The sequence below is a fragment of the Myotis myotis genome, unplaced genomic scaffold, assembly GCF_014108235.1.
Source record: "Myotis myotis isolate mMyoMyo1 unplaced genomic scaffold, mMyoMyo1.p scaffold_m19_p_2, whole genome shotgun sequence".
Taxonomy (NCBI): Eukaryota; Metazoa; Chordata; class Mammalia; order Chiroptera; family Vespertilionidae; genus Myotis; species Myotis myotis.
The window spans coordinates 210333091-210351064 of NW_023416324.1; the positions used below are offsets into that span (position 1 = coordinate 210333091).

Sequence of the window (17974 nt, forward strand, 5' to 3'; positions counted from 1 at the left end):
CTGAGGCTAAGAAGATGGCTTGGCCTTGAACATGGAGATACTGAATTCCAGCCTGTGAGATTGGTCCGCATTTGGGTTGCTGGGTTGAGGAGGAGCGTGGGTGCTGAGAGGGCCAGAGGCTGGGGGCTACTGCTGGAGATTATAGGGTGCATAGACGGCCTGGATCCGTGGTGACCGGGAATTGGGAAAGAGATCAAGAGGGGCCTGCGCAGGCGGCGTCAGGTGACGGGAAGAGGAGTGGAAGTTGTGTAAGTCCGTGCGAGCGCCTGGGCGTGTGTGCACGTGGACGTGCATCTGCTAAGAGGTCAGAGCTGCCTCCGAGTCAGAGATGCTTACGAACACGGCGAACGACCTCAGAGGACACAGCTCTGAGGGCCGCCAGCACCGCAGGGCGGGACGAGCCCGGAAAGGCGGGGTGGAGCGGCAAGTCCGCAGGTGCCCCAGACACCGAGGAGCGGGTCGGAAGGGCCACTGCCAACACCCGGCAGGGTGAGGCCCTCTCTGGAGGTGGCCCCAAGCGCCTCCTGCGCCCCTTCTCTTTAGGGGCCGGACTCAGGGTGGCTCCGCGTTGCAGCATCACCCAGCAGCCCGAAAACAGGGATTCCTGGGTCAGCCACGTGGCATAGGGTTGGACAGCGGGCGGGTACCGAGTCCGCCCCAGGCCCCGCCTCCCCTATCGTCCCGGGCGGCGATTGGCCGATGTGTCCCGTTGCTATGACAGCACCCGAGGGTTGCGGGTGGCTCCTCCAGGAGCCGTCCCATCCCTCCGCCCGCTCCGGGAGGGAGGCGGGGCTGGACGCGTCTCTATGGCGACGGGGGACGCGGTGGTGGTACTTACGGACTAGAGTGGCGCCGGCGGCGGCGGCGGAGGCGGGGATCTAGGTTGAGGCGAGGCCATGTCGGACCTGGGCTCGGAGGAGTTGGAGGAGGAGGGAGAAACTGATCTTGGGGTGAGAGCTCCGGCAGAGGGAAGGGCTTCCCGGGGTGCGCGGAGGCAGGCGGACCCCCGGAGGCCAGGTCGCGTTGGCACAATAGGGAGATCTGGAGGCAAGTTACGGCCCCCCGACTCCCGCCCCCGCCCCCGCCCCCTGCTCCGGGAGGCCCAGCCAGGGACGATGAGCACGCGGGCCACAGTGGGCGCTGCGTCTTGGAAGTCGGTGGTGAAAGGGGAAACGTCATGACGTCTGCTGGCCACATCCCTCTCGCTCTGTCCCCCTCCCCAACCCTCCTCCCGTTAAAGGCAAAGATTTCCAAGTCAAAGGCCCAAGCATCCTCCTCCCTGCCATTACCTCACCAGTTAGGTCTAGAATCACCTGTGCTTTCTTCACTCTTGTGGGCCTGACCCAGGCCATTGGAATTGTTCCTTGATTCAGGCAATAGGAGGTAAGGCACGCACAAACAGTGAGGTGAGCGGGCTCTGTGTGAGCATATGTTGGGAGATTAACCTCTCTAAGCCAGAGGGAGGCCATTTCCTAGCCTTGACCCCTGTGTGTGCGCAGGGCACAGGGTTGAAATAGTTTCCAATTAACAGAAAAACCTAGCGCCTCTTCTGTGGCTACCATACCTTTTAGCTAGCTCTGTACCTCCATCTCCCAGCTCCTACTTGCTTTACTGCTGCATGAGCCCCTCCATGCACTGGAGCCACCTGGAAGCTAGAAGTGCCAGGAGCCCAACCCTAGGCAGCCAGCAGCTGGTGCTGAAAACCAGGGCAAGCTGCAGTGATTTGCACTCCAGAATCCCCTGTGTGCTGCGGCGGAGTCCGGGACATCACTGACATGAGCCGTGCTTGGTGGCCTCCTCTGCCGTATCTGTTACCCCTTCCTGGTTTCTCCCTGGAGCACTTAAAAAAATCCACTTGCTCAGGGTCTGCTTCTGAGGGAACCCAACCTACAACACCTGCCCAGTCAGCTGTCTAGTTCTCTCCTCAAATGTCCCCACTGGATTTGTAACTTTTTTCTAAAAGTTGATTTCAGAGAGGAAGGGTGAGAGAGAGAGAGAGAGAGAGAGAGAGAGAGAGAGAGAGAGAGAGAGAGAGAGGCGTCAATGATGAGAATCATTGATTGGCTGCCTCCTGCACACCCCCTACTGGGATGGAGTCTGCAACCCTTGTCTGTGCCCTTGACCGGAATCAAACTCAGAACCCTTCAGTCCGCAGGCCAATGCTCTATCCACTGAGCCAAAACAGCCAGGCAGGTTTGTAACTTTTTAGTGCCCAGGTATGGTTAGCTGCCCTTCCGAGGACTGGGAGGATTCAGTGGGATACTATTTATAAAGTGCTTAGCACATGGCTGGCACTCAAACGGTGGCAGCTGTAATTATGCTGACTTTCTTGTTGTTGCCAGGAATATGAAGGGGAACGAAATGAGGCAGGTGAGAGGCACGGCCACGGGAGAGCCAGACTGCCCAATGGGGACACCTATGAGGGGAGCTATGAACACGGAAAAAGACACGGCCAGGTCAGAACCGGTGACTCGCGTGGGTAGTTTTCTATATTTAATGCTCTACTAGCGAGTATTTAACTCAGGAATGATATGAATCCTATAATCAATGTGTTTCAGGGCATCTACAAATTTAAAAATGGTGCTCGATACACTGGAGAATACGTTAAGAATAAAAAACATGGTCAAGGCATTTTTATATACCCGGACGGATCACGATATGAAGGTAAAATGTTCTCGCAAAGCAGCTTCTTGTGCCGCAGACGTCTGCTTTTGGGATTGAACTCTTCTGTGACTACTGAGAAGAATGAGAAAGTTTAAAGTCCTCTGGATTAGTCAGTCACTCAACACACACACACTGTGCTCTGTGTTCACAGGGTTGATGCAGAAACCAGAAAGCCTTGTAATTATGACAAATGGGACTGTCCCTGTGCCCAGCAAATTCTCTGCTGTGAGCCTGTGTCCTGAGAAGCAGATGCCAGAGAGGGAGGCTGCTGGGCAAGCACAGACCTTGGGGAGTGGGTGCACCCAGGATGTCCAACGCTTGGTAGCATTTGTCTCTTTGAAGTTGTTTTTGCTGTTTCCATTTCTGGTAGACCTCTCTTCTGAGGAACACACTGCCTGTTTAGACCTGGTAGTGCCTTCACTGAGGGCTTCTGGGCAGAGAGGCATTCTGCCTTGTTAAACTAGTGTTCTTTTTTAAAAAAAAAAAAATTTTTTTTTTAATTGATTTCAGAGAGGAAGGGAGAGGGAGAGAGAGATAGAAACAACAATGATGAGAGAGAATCATTCATCAGCTGCCTCCTGCATGCCCCCTACTGGGGATGGAGCCCACAACCTGGGCATGTGTCCTGACCAGGAATCGAACCCTGACCTCCCTGTTTATAGGTCGATGGTCAACCACTGAGCAATGCCGGCTGAGCTGACCTGGTGTTCTTATTTCCGTGATAGGTCTTTACATGCCAGTGTTATGTCTCAGGAAGATCCTGGCTCCCTTATTTCCAAGAACCCCACTGCTGCCCCAGCACCATTGTCATCTGGTGGTGCCTATAGTGTTAGTCTAATCCCAACAAGGGATAAAGGAAGCTCCTGGGAAGAGAGACAAGTGGGGAGTGGGCACGAGCCTTCAGAAACTGTGTGCAGAATTCTATGTTCTGGGCTTCTTTTCTGGGAAGAAGTTACCTAGTTTCATCACAAGAGTTGTGACCCCAAAAGACACGGTGTGACCTTGTACAGGGGACTTCATCCCTCCGTGCCTTGGCTTCTCATTTGCAGGGAATTACTACATGTGGAACACGCAGAATCATGCTTGATGCATGGGGAACACCCAGTGAATGTTGGCTGCGTAACCACTTACGTGTGGGATGTCATCACCTCTTAGGAACCAGAGGGTGAGGTGGGGAATGGAGTGAAATGCTGGCACCTGGCCAGGATTGAGCCTTGACGTGGTTGCTGGATCCCTAACCACACACAAGGCAGAGGAGTGTGGTGCTGGCACCGTTGGCAACAGGGCAGGCAAGCCCTGGTTTGAACCCTTGCTGTGCTGCTGGCCACACACACACGTGACTGTGGCCCCAATACATACACGGGCCCACCCCCGTGCTCAGTTACTGTGTGACTCAGCCTCCCTCAGCCAGCTTTCTACTCTATGCCATCCGGCCGGGAGGCAGGGGCCGGCGGGGAGTCTGAGTGGAAAGGGACAGCGGTGAAGGGGTGAAGGGCGGGTTCCCTTCTCACAGGGCTTGCTTTTGTGTTGTGTCTTCCAGGGGAGTGGGTGGACGACCTGAGGCAAGGCCACGGCGTCTACTACTATGTCAACAACGACACCTACACTGGAGAGTGGTTCGCCCACCAAAGGTTCGGTTCTCTCTTTAGTCCTGTAGATAATTCATGTAATGAGAATATGACGATGTCTTATTAAGAAACAGAATCATGACAAAAGTTCACATGCCAAGTCTGCCAGGCAGTTCAAACCCTGCCAGGCTTTCAGGCGAGGCTGCTGGATGATGCGGGTGCAGACCCGTGGGGGAGAGCACGTGGGTCCTGCACCCCAGGGCCCTGAACCTTCTGGGGACTGAGCCTCGCCTCCCAGGAGCACTGCTCTTCACGTGAGGACCAGCTGACCCACAGGAAGGCCCCGCTGTCCGGCAGGCGATGCCCGCCCCATGCGTGGTCACAGGGAGCAGGAGCCATGCTCTGCTGGGGCAGAGATAGAAGACAATGGCCGTGACCCTGTGTCAGCCTAGGGCCCTCAGTGAATGGCCTGCCTACACACCCGGGAGGTTTCTCATGCTTCGGATCTAAAGGCTCTGTGCCCCTGTCTCCCCCAGGCATGGGCAAGGCACCTATTTCTACGCAGAGACCGGCAGCAAGTACGTGGGGACCTGGGTGAACGGACAGCAGGAGGGCGCAGCCGAGATCATTCACCTGAACCACAGGTACCAGGGCAAGTTCTCGAACAAAAACGTAAGTCAGCGGGAAGTGATGTTTGCCCATGAAATCCGCAGTACCCTTCTCCCCAGCCTGAGTATCCGTGTGCCCGGGAAATACTGGAAACCGGGGGAAACCCTCCATCCCTCCGCATATGGAAAACAGGGCAACGGTGTCTACCTCTGAGCATCCTGATAACCCACAGAGGGCAGAGTTGGGGGGCGGGGAGCCTGGCCAGTTTCTCTGCATCTCAGTAAATCCCAGTCTCTCCCAGCAGTGGCCGGGCACGTCCCCATAACACGGGGCATGTTGCCCTCTTGTGTGTGCTCAGTCTCATGGGGGAATCAGATGTGAGACCCTCGTTTGCCGGGAACGGCTGAACGTTTTCTGTGGTTGAGCATGTGGGGGTTCTGACTTTCTCTCCCCTGGGAGGGGGGGTGGGCGCAGGGCTGGAACTGGGGAGGAAGACCATGAGCCCCTCCTCACCTGGTGGTTGTGGGACCGGAGAACCGCTTGGAGCACCAGACCTTGGGTTGCAGTACTCACTCCAGTCATCTCCGTGGTAGGACTTTGTGGCTCTGCTTGCCCTTCTGTCCGAGCCCTGGTGGGGTGCAGAGAAACCCTGACTGACTCAGAACCTACCAGCCTGGCGTTCCTGTGGCTCTGATCAGGGGCTGAGCAGACACTGTCCCTGAAGAAAGAGTTTGCTGGGCAAGTGAACGCTGTGAGATGTTGACATTGGGATTACTTAATGGATCCAATGAAGTAGCCTCAGACTCTCTTAAACTCAGTTTTCATTTACATATGATCAAGCCCTAATTTCAGATTCTCCTGTTAGTCTTTGCAAAGCAGCACATTCTCCTCAAACCCACACATTGCCCATGTGGTTCCCAGCATTGCCCATGTGGGTAATCATTAGGATGGGGGTATACAGATCAGAGAAGCAGCAAGTCTAGTGACAGATGCAAGGATGTGTGATAAGGATGTCATTTCAGATTACTAAGGAAATCATGGGAGAAGTCAAGAAATGGTGCTGGTAACCATTTGGGCGGAAAAAGAAAATCAGTTTGTCCTCCAGCTTATAGATAAAGACGCTTTCTAGAAGAAATGAAGATTTAAATATAAACAAAAATCACTGCGAGAAAAAATAGGTTATTAACTTTAAAATGAGGAAAACTTTCTAAACAAAAAGCCAGGAGATTTTGCCTAATAAAAACCGTGCCATGCCAGCACGGCCGAGGGCGAACCTGAGGAGTGGTGGTGAAGGATTAAAGAAGACAGACAAAGAGAATACAGCTGGGGCTCGGTGGATGTCCCATGCCTGGATGAGGACACAGAAAGATCCAGCCTCCAAGCCGAGGCTTTATTTCATAGTCAAAGCAAAACAAGGAACATGGTTGCAATGTTTTTGTGAGTTTCACCTTGTTTTGGCAGCACTGGCTGCACCTCCCACAGCCCATTAGCTACCTAGGAAGGAACTAGGGAGGACTATAAGGTTAAGCTTAATTATGCTAAGAGGGCTCTGCCCTCCAAACTGGGACTTATTTGTGGCCCTGCCGCAGGTCAGTCCGAGGCTTAACCCTGTAGCCGCACCCTACAAATAACAATCCCTTAGAGATTAGAAAATACTAGAAAGGAAATTTACTAGTAAGAGTTATATGATGAATGGGGTTAGGACATGTGCAACAGTTAATATATAAAAGACTCACATCAATCAATGTGATTTAAATGGCCAAAATATTAAAAAAAAATATTCAACCTTACTAAATAACTTAAAAGGTATGACTTACAATGATTTGTTTATATATTTAAAAATGTAAAGATAGAGCAAAATGTTAAGGTCCAGAAAAAAACAAGGGTTTGAGGACAAAGAGGCTCTTACTTGCTTCTGTGGGAGCCTCATTCTCATGTATATATACTGTGCAAACTTTTGTCCAGAAATGTTATTTCTGAAACTTTACCCAGAGGAAACTCTCCAAAGTGTACACAGTGATTTAGCCCAGAATATGTTTCCTCTGGCAGACAAGTGTGAGCAGACCAAATATTGGCAATAGTGAATAAGTACAATAGATTATAACTCTCAGATGAAATAAAATACAGGTTGACAGCTGGTGCTGTGGAAGACCATTCGGACAGATGGGAAGGTACTCATGCCATATGTCTAGTAAAAACAGAGTAGCAGTCAGGATATGTAATTATGATCAGATTTTAAATCAAGACCCCTCTGTCCTAGAAACAAGGTTACAGAGATTACATCGAAATGTTATTAGTAGTTCTGTCTCTATCTAGTTTGCCTGTGGCTGCGGACTTAGTAAAACTTTTATAATAAATGCATTACTTGTATAAAGGGATTAAATCTAGTTAAGTTTTTTTTTTTTTTAATATTTTATTGATTTTCCACAGAGAGGAAGGGAGAGGGATAGAGAGTTAGAAATATCGATGAGAGAGAAACATCGATCAGCTGCCTCCTGCACACCCCCTACTGGGGATGTGCCCGCAACCAAGGTACATGCCCTTGACTGGAATCGAACCTGGGACCTTTCAGTCCGCAGGCCGACGCTCTATCCACTGAGCCAAACAGGTCAGGGCTGTAGTTAAGTTTTTAAAAACAAACGAAATAGGCCGTGTACTTTGCAATTCCATTAGCCGTTAGTTCTTAAATACATTCTTTGACCTATGTTGGACTTCCCTCCAATCACACGATGCGGGTAGGTTTTATGGGGGTAGCATTTCTAAAGCATTTTGGACTACCTATTGGGTGCTGACTCTCAAGAGTGAAGTACCTCTTGGTTTCTCTTTGCTTGTAGCCTATGGGCCCCGGGAAGTACGTGTTTGACATTGGATGTGAGCAGCACGGGGAGTATCGGGTCACAGATGCGGTAAGTGGCAGGGGATTTGTCGTCTCCTGCACTTGTGGGCAAGAGAGCTGCCCAGAGACATCGACCCCCTAGAGCAGTGGTTCTCAGCCTCCTGGCCCTTTAAATACAGTTCCTCATGTTCTGACCCAACCATAACATTATTGTCATTGCTACTTCATAACTGTCATGTTGCTACTGTTATGAAGCGTCATGTAAATATCTGATATGCAGGATGGTCTTAGGCGACCCCTGTGAAAGGGTCATTCGACCACCAGAGGGGTCGTGACCCACAGGTTGAGAACCGCTGCCCTAGAGGGAGCAGAGGAGAGTGGTGCCAGCTCTCAGGGCCTTTCCCGTTTCCCCGTTCCTGCTTCACTTGCCTCTGTTAGTCTGGAACTGCATTGCCAGAACGCAACGAGATCATGTCACAGTGATTGCTGAAAGCCAGGCCTGGTTTCCTGCAGAGAAACCAGCTAATTCTGAGCCAGCCAGAGGGCTCTGGGCAGCTCGGGCCCAGAAACGGTCCACTGAACTCTGTCACGGCGATGTCACCAAATTGTGCAACAAGCCAGTGCTTCGGGTATATTTGGATGACTCACGCCACTTACAATTTTCTCTTTTTGTTCCTTTCTAATACTTAACATTAATATTAATACTAAATTGATATTCTGTGGTTCGTTTTGAAATTAGCCAGCTAATTTGTCACTCTTAGGCATCTAAATGTGTGTGTGTGTGTGTGTGTGTGTGTGTGTGTGTGTGTGTATTCCTGCTATTATTGGCTGGCTAAGGCCTGTAGATAATAGGAAATTTAATAAAATACCTCAGGCATCACCCATCACCCCCACAATCCCAAGGCTCACCCAGGGCACCCCACCAGGGCATCCCCCTACTAGGCAGGCCCTCAGCCCCCCTCTTCTCCTGGTTCCTTCCCCTGTGGTGTTCTACTTCCCTTGTATCACTCCACCACAGCCACTGTGTGCCCCAAAGCAGCCCGTGGTTCCCCAAGGTCTGTGGGATGATGTCCACCTTCTTTCTGTGACCAGAATCTCAGTGACCGCCTTGGCCAGGTCATTTTCCCAGTTAACTGTAAAACAGGAAATGGCTGGAATGATTGGTTTTGCTGCTAAAAATGAGGCCCCCCACTACCCGTGAGCATTGTGTCTTCTTGGTTCCCAGGACGTCCAGTCTGAGTGTGAGGAAGGTGTCCAGAAGTCCTCGGGACACGTCACCTTCCCACGCGTTTCTACTACTCAGCGCGTTCGTCTCTGTGTCGCCCCCACACCAGCCCCAAATTTAACACACATTTGACTGGCTTTGTTGTTCGATCGACAGCGACTGTTTCCTGCTTTTGCTCTCCCTGCGGTTGGACACCTCTTACATGGCCCTTGAAGGACCTGCTATTTACTGTACTGCCACTAGTCACAAATCTAGCCTCCATGGTCTTATTGGTGATGGAGCAGTTGTTTTAACTTGTGCAGTGATAAAAAACAAACAAACCCACACACATCTTATTAAGTATTTTTCAGTTGTAGGCCCTTGGGGCAAAAGTTAAATTAGAAGTCAGTATTTCACCCCCTTCCCCTCTGGCAGCCACCACACTGTTGAATGAAATCATATGGTTCTTAGCTTTTTCTGAGTGGGGAAGGGCGTCCTAATCTGTGGTGACAGGAGGAGGTTTGATTTGGGGCGGTGGGCACACGGTGCAATATACAGATTTTGTAACATAAGAACTCATACCTGAGACCTGTATAATCATATTGACCAATGTCACCCCAATAAATTTAATAAAAAGAAAAAGAAGTCAGTATTTCAGGATGATGAGAAGCAAGTTGGAAGGACATCTAAGGGGGGGAACATTGATATAGACCTCCACCGCTATCCGCATTCGGGAATAACTCCGTGAACTAGCACACTTGACTTGAGGACCTTTGTCCACGGCCACCACTGTGCTCTGGTGAGGCTCAGACTGTGATGAAACAGAAAAGCCTACATTTTCACTTCTGGCTCCCAAAGGGGAATGCAGTCCCTTAGCGAAGGGGTGGTGATCTGCAGCCATGGACCAAACCTGGTGGCAGCCTGTTTTGATTTTTTTTCAATTGTGCTAAAATACATACACTACTTGCGATTTTAACCATTTGTAAGTGCACACCCCTGTGGCATTTAATCCGTTCACCTGTCATGCAGCCATTACTGCCATCCATCTCTGAAACTCTTTTTATCTCCAAACTCTGTCTCCGTTGAACAATATCTTCCTCCCCCTCCCCCAGTTGTCACTTCTGATTTACCTTCTGTCTATGAATTTGCCTGTTCTAGATGTTTCATATGAGTGGGATCATATGAGTGGGATTTGTCCTTTGTGTCTGGATTTCCACTTAGTATAGTGTTTTCAGTGTTTGGCCATGTTCTAACAGGTGTCAGAATGTCCTTTTAATGGCTGAGTAACACCCATTGACAGACACGTGGGTTGCTTCTACCTCCTGGCTACTGCGAATAATGCTGCAGTAGACATTGGTCCATAAATATCTGCCTGAGTCTCTATGTTCAGTCCTTTTGGATGTATACCTCCGAGCGGCATTGCTGGGTCATAAGGTGACTCTATGGTTAGTTTTTTGAGGAACCTCCCAGTTTTCCTTCGTGGCTGCACCGTTTACATCCTCACCCTCAGAGCATGTGGTTCCACGTCCTGTTTTGTAGATGAGGTTTCTGGAGCCCAGCCACGCTGCTCATTTACCGTCACCCGAGGCTGTTTTGTGACAACGGCAGGGTGCGTAGTGGCCACAGACACCAGGTGGCCAGCAGAGCCCCGGATAGTTGTTAGAAAAGTTTACCGACGCCAGTCCTGGAACAATGTTTTTCAAAGTACACGTTGCAACCGTTTCATGACTCATGGCGTCAATTTAGTTCATTGTGAGCAACGTTTACAAAACTGAAAATGGAATAAAAGTGGATGCTGGCCATGGAGACAAGCACGTGGATTTGGCTTCAGGCCTGTGCTTCGTGGCGCGGGGTGGTGGCATGCCGTGGCTTTCCTCCTGTGGCTGAGCCATGGGAAGTAGCTGCGCTGGAATTTTATTTTCCCTCCAGAATCCTTGAAACTAGAGCTTCAGTCTTTATCCCCTTCGACACCATTGCAAGGTTGTCTTAGCAGGCTGCGAGGCCTGTTCTTCCTGCAATGTTAGCTGTATTATGTAGAAGGATTAGAGCAGGAAGAAGTAGCTGAGCAGCGCATGGAGAGGCGCACTTCGGCCTGGTCACATCTTACCTGTTCCAGGGCTGGGGAGTGAGTCCGCGGGCGTCCAGGCTCCAGCAGGGAGCGGGTAGGCACAGTGTCCCGCTGCCCTTCCGTTTCCCATCCCGGTGCCTTTCAGAGCCGCGTAGACTGTACCTAGGAAGCCGGCAGTTGATCTGCTCTCTGAATGGTGCTGTGATCATGCTCAAATGCAATGACACACCTGCCCTTTCTCTCCTTCCTCTAAGTACCCCACTACCTCGTTTACACAAATGTGGGCAAGTTCACATTTTTAAACTTCAAATAGGAAAGAGTGGAAGAGGAAGAGGAGGAGGAGTCGGTAATAACTGCCGTTCCAAAATGGAAAGCTATCAAAATCACAGAGTTGGCCTTGTGGACACCGACCCTCGCTGAAGAGCCGCCGCCCACGGATGTGCCTGGCCAGGAGGAGACCCCGGCAGCCGAGGGTACGGCCCCTGCCTGCGTGGGGCGAGGCGGGCTGAGCACAGCCTCTGCATAGGCCCCTGTGGCCAGGCTCCTGGCTCCTCCCGTGTGCATGGGGCTATGAGGGAGAGGCTCTGGGACCCGGGCCTCCAAGCCCCGAATCAGCAGGACTGAGTGCATAGAGTCCAGCCATGGCTCAGGCCCTCGAACACCTTGGCTGACTCCATGGGAAGCCCCTGGCGCTAAAGTCCCTTGGAACACTTCTCCCCTCACCTTGGTCAATGGTTGCCTGTGGGCGTGGCCTCGGGAAAGCCAGCTGACAGCAGCTGGGGGACGAGCCCTTCCCGGAAGAAGGGTCTTCCCGAGGGGCAGTTAGGCGGCCTGGGATGCTGGAGAACTGCAAGTGATTAGAAGCCGGGTCAAGCTGGCCTCAGTGAAATAACACAGTTCATTGGCTCACACGGCTGGGAGGGCGGGTGGAGCCAGCCTCAGGCTTGGCTGGGTCAGGCTGCAGCTCTGGGTCTCTCCTCTCACAGGCAGGCTCTGCTCTCTTCCCCTTGGAGACTCATCCCAATGACTTTATCAGATTGTCACCCAGTCAACTCAAGAGCCCCGGGGAACAGAGAGCTTCTTTCTCAGTCTGATCCTCAGAACCCTGGGGACATAGTCATCCTCCCAGAACGGTCACTGTGACCGGGGATGGGGATGGGTGATGTCCCCTGGGGAGGCGTGGTCCCCTGAGGGAGAAGCTGGGTGCGGGAGGGAAGGTGGGTCCCGAGCAGGGGAGGAAGCGGCCGCCCTGCACAGGCCTGCGCCCTGCTGGACGCTGTCTTCCTTTGTCTCTTCGCAGCCCGGGGAGAGCTTGGGGAGGAGGCCCAGCCCCCAGCGGATCTCTCAGATGGGGAGGCCGATTTCATGAGGCCCGGTGAGGAAGACGCTGATAACTTCAGGGAGGAGGGCGAGTACGGCCGGGAGGAGTTCCGCTTCGACAACATAGACCAGCAGGGTGAGCCTGAGCTCTGGGGGGTCACACACGCTGGGCAGGCTGGGAAGATCTCTTCCCTTTGACCCCCACCCTGGGCCAGGCTGGGAGAAGGTCTCTGAGCACCTTCTGTGAACTCACGTGGGACCCACAGGGCTGCTGCTCCTTCCCCGGTGCTCCTGCAAACCTCCTGCGACGGCAGGGACAGCAGGTCCCGCGGACGCTCTCTCTCTGCTCTTTGCTAATCTCCGTTTATACCAGGCAAGCAGGCCTCCGCTAGAAATGCAGAGCTTGGCTGTGTGTTGTCATGTGGTTTAGCAGGGCTGGGGCACAGGGGTAGGAGCTGGCAGTGTGGGGAACCAGTCCTTTATCATAAAAAATATATATATTTTTAAATAGATTCTTGGAAGGGAGAGAGAGAGATAGGAACATCAATGAGAGATAAATATTGACCAGTTGCCTCCTGCACGCCCCCTACTGGGATGGAATCCCCCAACCCGGGCATGTGCCCTGAACAGGAATCAAAACGGTGACCTCTTGGTGCATGGTCAATGCTCAGCCACTGAGCCACACTGGCCAGGCGGGGACCAGCCCTTTTTAAATGGGTTTGAGTGTACCATTAATCTAGGAGCTTCTGCCCCTCAGGTCCTGGGAAGGCCTTCCCCACCCAGAACCCGAGGTGGGGGGAGCAGGAGAAGGGGTCCGGCGTGAGCAATACGCAGGATGAGGATCCGAGAACCAGGCTGGGAGAGAGTGGGGCATGGCATCAGGACCAGCGGGTGTCTGAGACTTCAGGTTCCTGAAGCAGCCTGGACAGAAGGACATTGCCTTGGCTCAGAGGTTTTAGCCTCCGGGGCACTTGGCAGCATCTAGACTTGGAGGGCTGGGCAGGGTGGCGGGCAGTGCTACTGGCATCTTCTGGGGTGGAGGCCAGGGGTGCTGCTAAATGTTCTATGATGCACAGGACAGCCTCACATGGACAACCATCCAGCCCAACATGCCGACTCGGCAAATAAAGAATTTTAAAATAGAAAAAAGTTCATATCAAATACTCATGTTTCCCTTTCCTTCCCAGGAAATGTGGGTTTCGAAGAAGATGACCCTAGACAATCCGATCCTCCAGACTAAGATGGGTCCAAAGTGAGGGGCCTGTGCCGCCCAACACCCGGCGCTCGGGGAGTCAACACCGATCATTACTGATCGTTCGTATTTAGTTGTTTGTGAAAATGGTTTACAGTTGCAAATAAAATTTTCATTCTCCTTTGTTGTTGAAATCACCTGTGCTTCCAGTTCTTTAAACTAAGAGTTCCCAGGTTGCCTTGCCCTGGTTGTCAGCGTGTCTTCTCCTAGGATGAAGAATTGCCATACACCTGCCCCTCCATAGGAGATGGCGATGGAGTGGACTCCCGGCTGAGCTAGGACAGTGATTACAGACTGAATTCCCTCTCTCCTTTCCCTCAAGACACTAGGAAAGCACCCAGACAATAAGAATGCCCATGTGATTCTCATAAAACACAACACGTATTTCTGGGAGCCCCCAAGGGAGCTCATGGGTGCTCAAGAAGGCATCCATTGGACAGTTCAGGTTGAGGTTTGACCTTTGACCCCACACCTGTACGTCACAATCATAGGTCACATGGTTGTCCCTCTGTGTGTGTCTGTGTTCTAATCTCTTTTTTTTAAAAAAATATTTTATTGATTTTTTTACAGAGAGGAAAAGAGAGGGCTAGAGAGTTAGAAACATCGGAGAGAGAGAAACATTGATCAGCTGCCTCCTGCACACTCCCCACTGGGGATGTGCCTGCAACCAAGGTACATGCCCTTGACCGGAATCGAACCTGGGACCCTTGAGTCCGCAGGCTGATGCTCTATCCACTGAGCCAGACCGGTCAGGGCCTAATCTACTCTTTTCATAAAGACACCAGTCCACCCCAATGACCTCATTTTACTTTAATGATCTCTTTATAGGCCTGTTCTGAGGTTAGGACTTCAACTTATGAATATGAGAGACACACACAATTCAGTCTATAAAATTCACCAACATGACTCATATCTAAAATATGCCAAATTTGGTTCTAAAATAAGACTTAATTCAGGGGAAAATGATGATGACTCTTCTCAGATAAACACAGGAGAGTGTTGGCCAGGTTGCAGTGGTCCCAGACCTGCCCCTAAGCAGTTCTCCAGCAGAGGCACCGAGTTAGGCTCCTCGATTCCTTTGCTGCTAGCCTGAGGCGAGCTGCCCCTCCCATTTTCACCACCTTCCATCCATTGTGCCACGAGGTATATTAATATAATTAATATCCACCATGTCAAAACCCAAGAGTCCCTTCCAGGTTTGTGTTTTTGAGCCCACAGGTGAGGAAATCAAGGTACTCATGTCATGGGTGTTGGAGGTGGGAGTCCCTGGTAACAGGATGTCCATTTCCAGATGATGTCAGTGGGGGGTCAGACTAGGTTTGTAAACACAAGGACCAGCTCTGGGACAGGAAAGAAGGAGAGGCCAGTGGTCAGAAATCTTTCTTTCTTTGTTTAATATTTGGTTTCTTGTTAGTTCATAAAGTTGGAAACTTAGTCACTTCCATCTCCGCCCTTATTCAGCCCATTTCCCAGGACTCAGTTCTTACAATGAGGTTCATTCTGGAAGCCAAGAATGACCAAACTAGGCTTTTCTGTCATTGCAGCAGAATTTGGGGGGTGGGTCTAGTCAGAACCAGAATTATAAAATAGAAACAAAGTGGTGTTTCTTGCACACTTGACCTGAAGATGGAGATTCAAGCACCTCTCGGTGTCCCTTGCAAAGGACATGATCTGCCCCTCATATTATCCAGGGGCATGACACCCAGAAGCCTTGCCCCTGGGAGGGTGAATCCAGACACCTGTGGACAGCCCCAAATTCCATTAGCTTGACCTGCAAAGCTTTTATTCTTCATGATGACTAGTGAGGTCGGTGTGGCACTGGGTACCCAGGGGAGCGAGCAGAGGGCCTGGGGTGGGCAGCACATCCAGGGATGACTATGTCCTACTCTGAGCACTTGGATGGCTTTTCCTTTTTCTTCCGCAGGGCTGGGCTGAGAGGACACCACTGTGAGACCCCTGTCAACCACCTGAACCAACTTCTCAACATCAGAGGTACCATTTTACAACTGTCATCTGGGCAGATTTCACTGCCGTGGGTCCCTGTCTGGTTTGTCTTACTCATTATTCAGGGCAGAACCCATTTCCCCCATTTTCAAAGCTCCCCTCCCCTCTCCACTTGATCAAAAGAGATAAAGAAGAAGCTGAAAACAACCTACACCAAGGGGGGCGTGTCTCAAATCCTTACACCTGGGCCCCTGTAATAGCAGCCCCGATATGCTGGGGTGTGATGTGCTCAAGAATGCCCCCCGAAGCCTGGCCTGTTTGGCTCAGCAGTTGAGTGTTGACCCAGGAGAGGTCACTGGTTCAATTTCCGGTCAGGGCACATGCTGGGGTTGTGTGCAAGAGGGAGCCGATTGATGATGTTCCTCTCTCATCTCTCTCTCTCCCTTCCTTTCTCTCTAAAAATCAATAAAAACATTTTTTTTGAAAAGAGTGGCCCTGAAAGATGTCCGCATCCCAATCCCCAGACCTGTGCATGTGTTCCCTTTCAGGGCCTTTGCAGATGGGATTGAGCTAAGGATCCTGAGATGCAGAGATGATCCTGGATTATCTGCACTGGATGGACCCAATGTCACCACAAAAGACCTTACAAAAGGGAGACAGGAGGGTCAGAGTGAGAGGCAGCGAGATGGTGGACAGAGGGACCAGAGAGACTTGAAGATGTGACACCACTGTCTTTGACAATGGAGGAAGGTGCTATGGGGCAAGGAGTGGGGGTAGGGTGCCTCTAAAAGCTGGAAAAGGCAATGAAATAAATTCCCCCCCCCCCCGGGGCCTCCTGTTGACCTGTTTTAGAACTTGTGATCTCCAGAAATGCAACAGAATAAATCGTGTGTGTGTGTGTGTGTGTGTGTGTTAAAACTTGTGTTATCTTACCACTCCATGATGGTGCCTTGTTACAGCAGCAACAGGAAGCTAATACCCGGGGTGGGGTCACCAAGCAGCAGTTTCCTGGTGTTGGTCTGGTTTCTCCTTTTATTGAACGTTCTACCTCTGTTTGCCCCACACAGCCAAAGAGTGATTGAAATACAAAAGGGAAAAACAGTTGGGAACTTGGCAAATAGGAACATCCTATATAATAAAACCCTGATATGCAAATAGACCGAATAGTGGAATGACCAGCAGAACGACCAGTCGCTATGATGCGCACTGACCACCGGGGGCAGACGCTCAATGCAGGAGCTGCCCCTGGTGGTCAGTGCGCTCCCACAGAGGGGGCGCTGCTCAGCCAGAAGCCAGACTCATGGCTGGCGAGCGCAGCGGTGGTGATGGTAGCCTCTTTCGCCTCTGCTGTAGGTGAGCAGTAAGGAGCAAGGGGTCCCAGACTGCAAGAGGGCACAGGCCAGACTGAGAGAAACCCCCACCCCCAGTGAATGAATTTTGTGCACCGGGCCTCTAGTCCTATCTAATAATAGACAAACATGGTAATTGACTGTACCTTCACTATGCCTCCCATTGGCTAATCAGTGCGATATGCAAATTAACTGCCAACAAAGATGGCGGCTAATTTGCATACTGCAGGCAGGGTGGGACAGTGCGAGCTGCCAGTGCGCTGCCATCCAGGGCAGGCCCGCCCCAGAAGCTCCAGCAGCTGGACTGCCTTGCCACCCGGGACCCAATCGGCGGGTCCTGGGCGGCAAGGCAGGCCGGCCCCAGAAGCCCGGGAAGCCGCCTGATATGGTAGTAACTCTATCAGTAAGCACTTTGAAAGTCAGTGGCATAAATGCACCAATTAAAAGACAGATTATGAGGGTGAATCAAAAAACAAAACCCACTTTAAATATAAAGACACATATAGTTAAAAGTAAATGAATTAAGCTGAAGCCTGTTTTGCTCAGTGGATAGAGCATTAGCCTGTGGACTGAAGGGTCCCAGGTTGGATTCCAGTCAAGGGCATGTACCTCAGTTGCTGGCTTGATCCCCAGTCCCTATCAAAGCATGTGCAGGAGGCAACCAATCAATGTGTCTCTCCCTTTCCCTTCACTCTCTCTAAAATTCAATGGAAAAATATCCTTGGGTGAAGATTAACAAAAACAAAGTAAATGGATTAAGTAACATTAAAGAGATTATAAGAAAAATATATTCCAAATTTTGTTCTTTGTATAATGGTTATGTTGAAATTATTAACACCTGAGAAATTGGGTGAAGGGTACATATAATATGCTGTAGTATTTTATAGTTTTTTTTACATGTATGAGATTATTTCAAATTGAAATATTAAAAAATTAATAAAATATTAATTGAAATGTGTATGCATTACATGAAAAATCTTCTAATTGCTTCTAGCATAATTTATTAAATTGTGCTAAAATTTACAAGGGTTCAATTAAAAAATATCTTAATTCTAAATGATATAATAGAAAATATATAATAGTGCAGTTATAAGCACATATCTGAAAATAAAAATTTAAAGAAGTGAATTTAAAGAAGGGATTAGCCAAAGAAAATATAT

The 17974-nt window shown here is 50.6% G+C and overlaps 1 protein-coding gene across 1 annotated transcript; it reads left to right on the top strand.

Annotated features, from left to right (window-relative positions):
- Window positions 1-833: 833 nt before the first annotated feature.
- RSPH1 (radial spoke head component 1) lies at window positions 834-13661 on the top strand. The gene is made up of 9 exons (XM_036351492.1): window positions 834-950; window positions 2343-2456; window positions 2559-2664; window positions 4205-4295; window positions 4769-4904; window positions 7676-7747; window positions 11263-11422; window positions 12250-12405; window positions 13457-13661. The coding sequence occupies exons 1-9, from the start codon at window positions 897-899 to the stop codon at window positions 13507-13509; spliced, it is 942 nt and encodes a 313-aa protein (XP_036207385.1). The 5' UTR covers window positions 834-896; the 3' UTR covers window positions 13510-13661.
- The last annotated feature ends 4313 nt before the right edge of the window (window positions 13662-17974 follow it).

Coding starts and splice junctions, on each gene's coding strand:
- RSPH1 (XM_036351492.1), top strand. CDS start 897: ATGTCGGACCTGGGCTCGGAGGAGTTGGAGGAGGAGGGAGAAACTGAT. Junction 2,457..2,558: donor ACGGAAAAAGACACGGCCAG/GTCAGAACCGGT, acceptor AATGTGTTTCAG/GGCATCTACAAATTTAAAAA. Junction 11,423..12,249: donor GGAGACCCCGGCAGCCGAGG/GTACGGCCCCTG, acceptor GTCTCTTCGCAG/CCCGGGGAGAGCTTGGGGAG.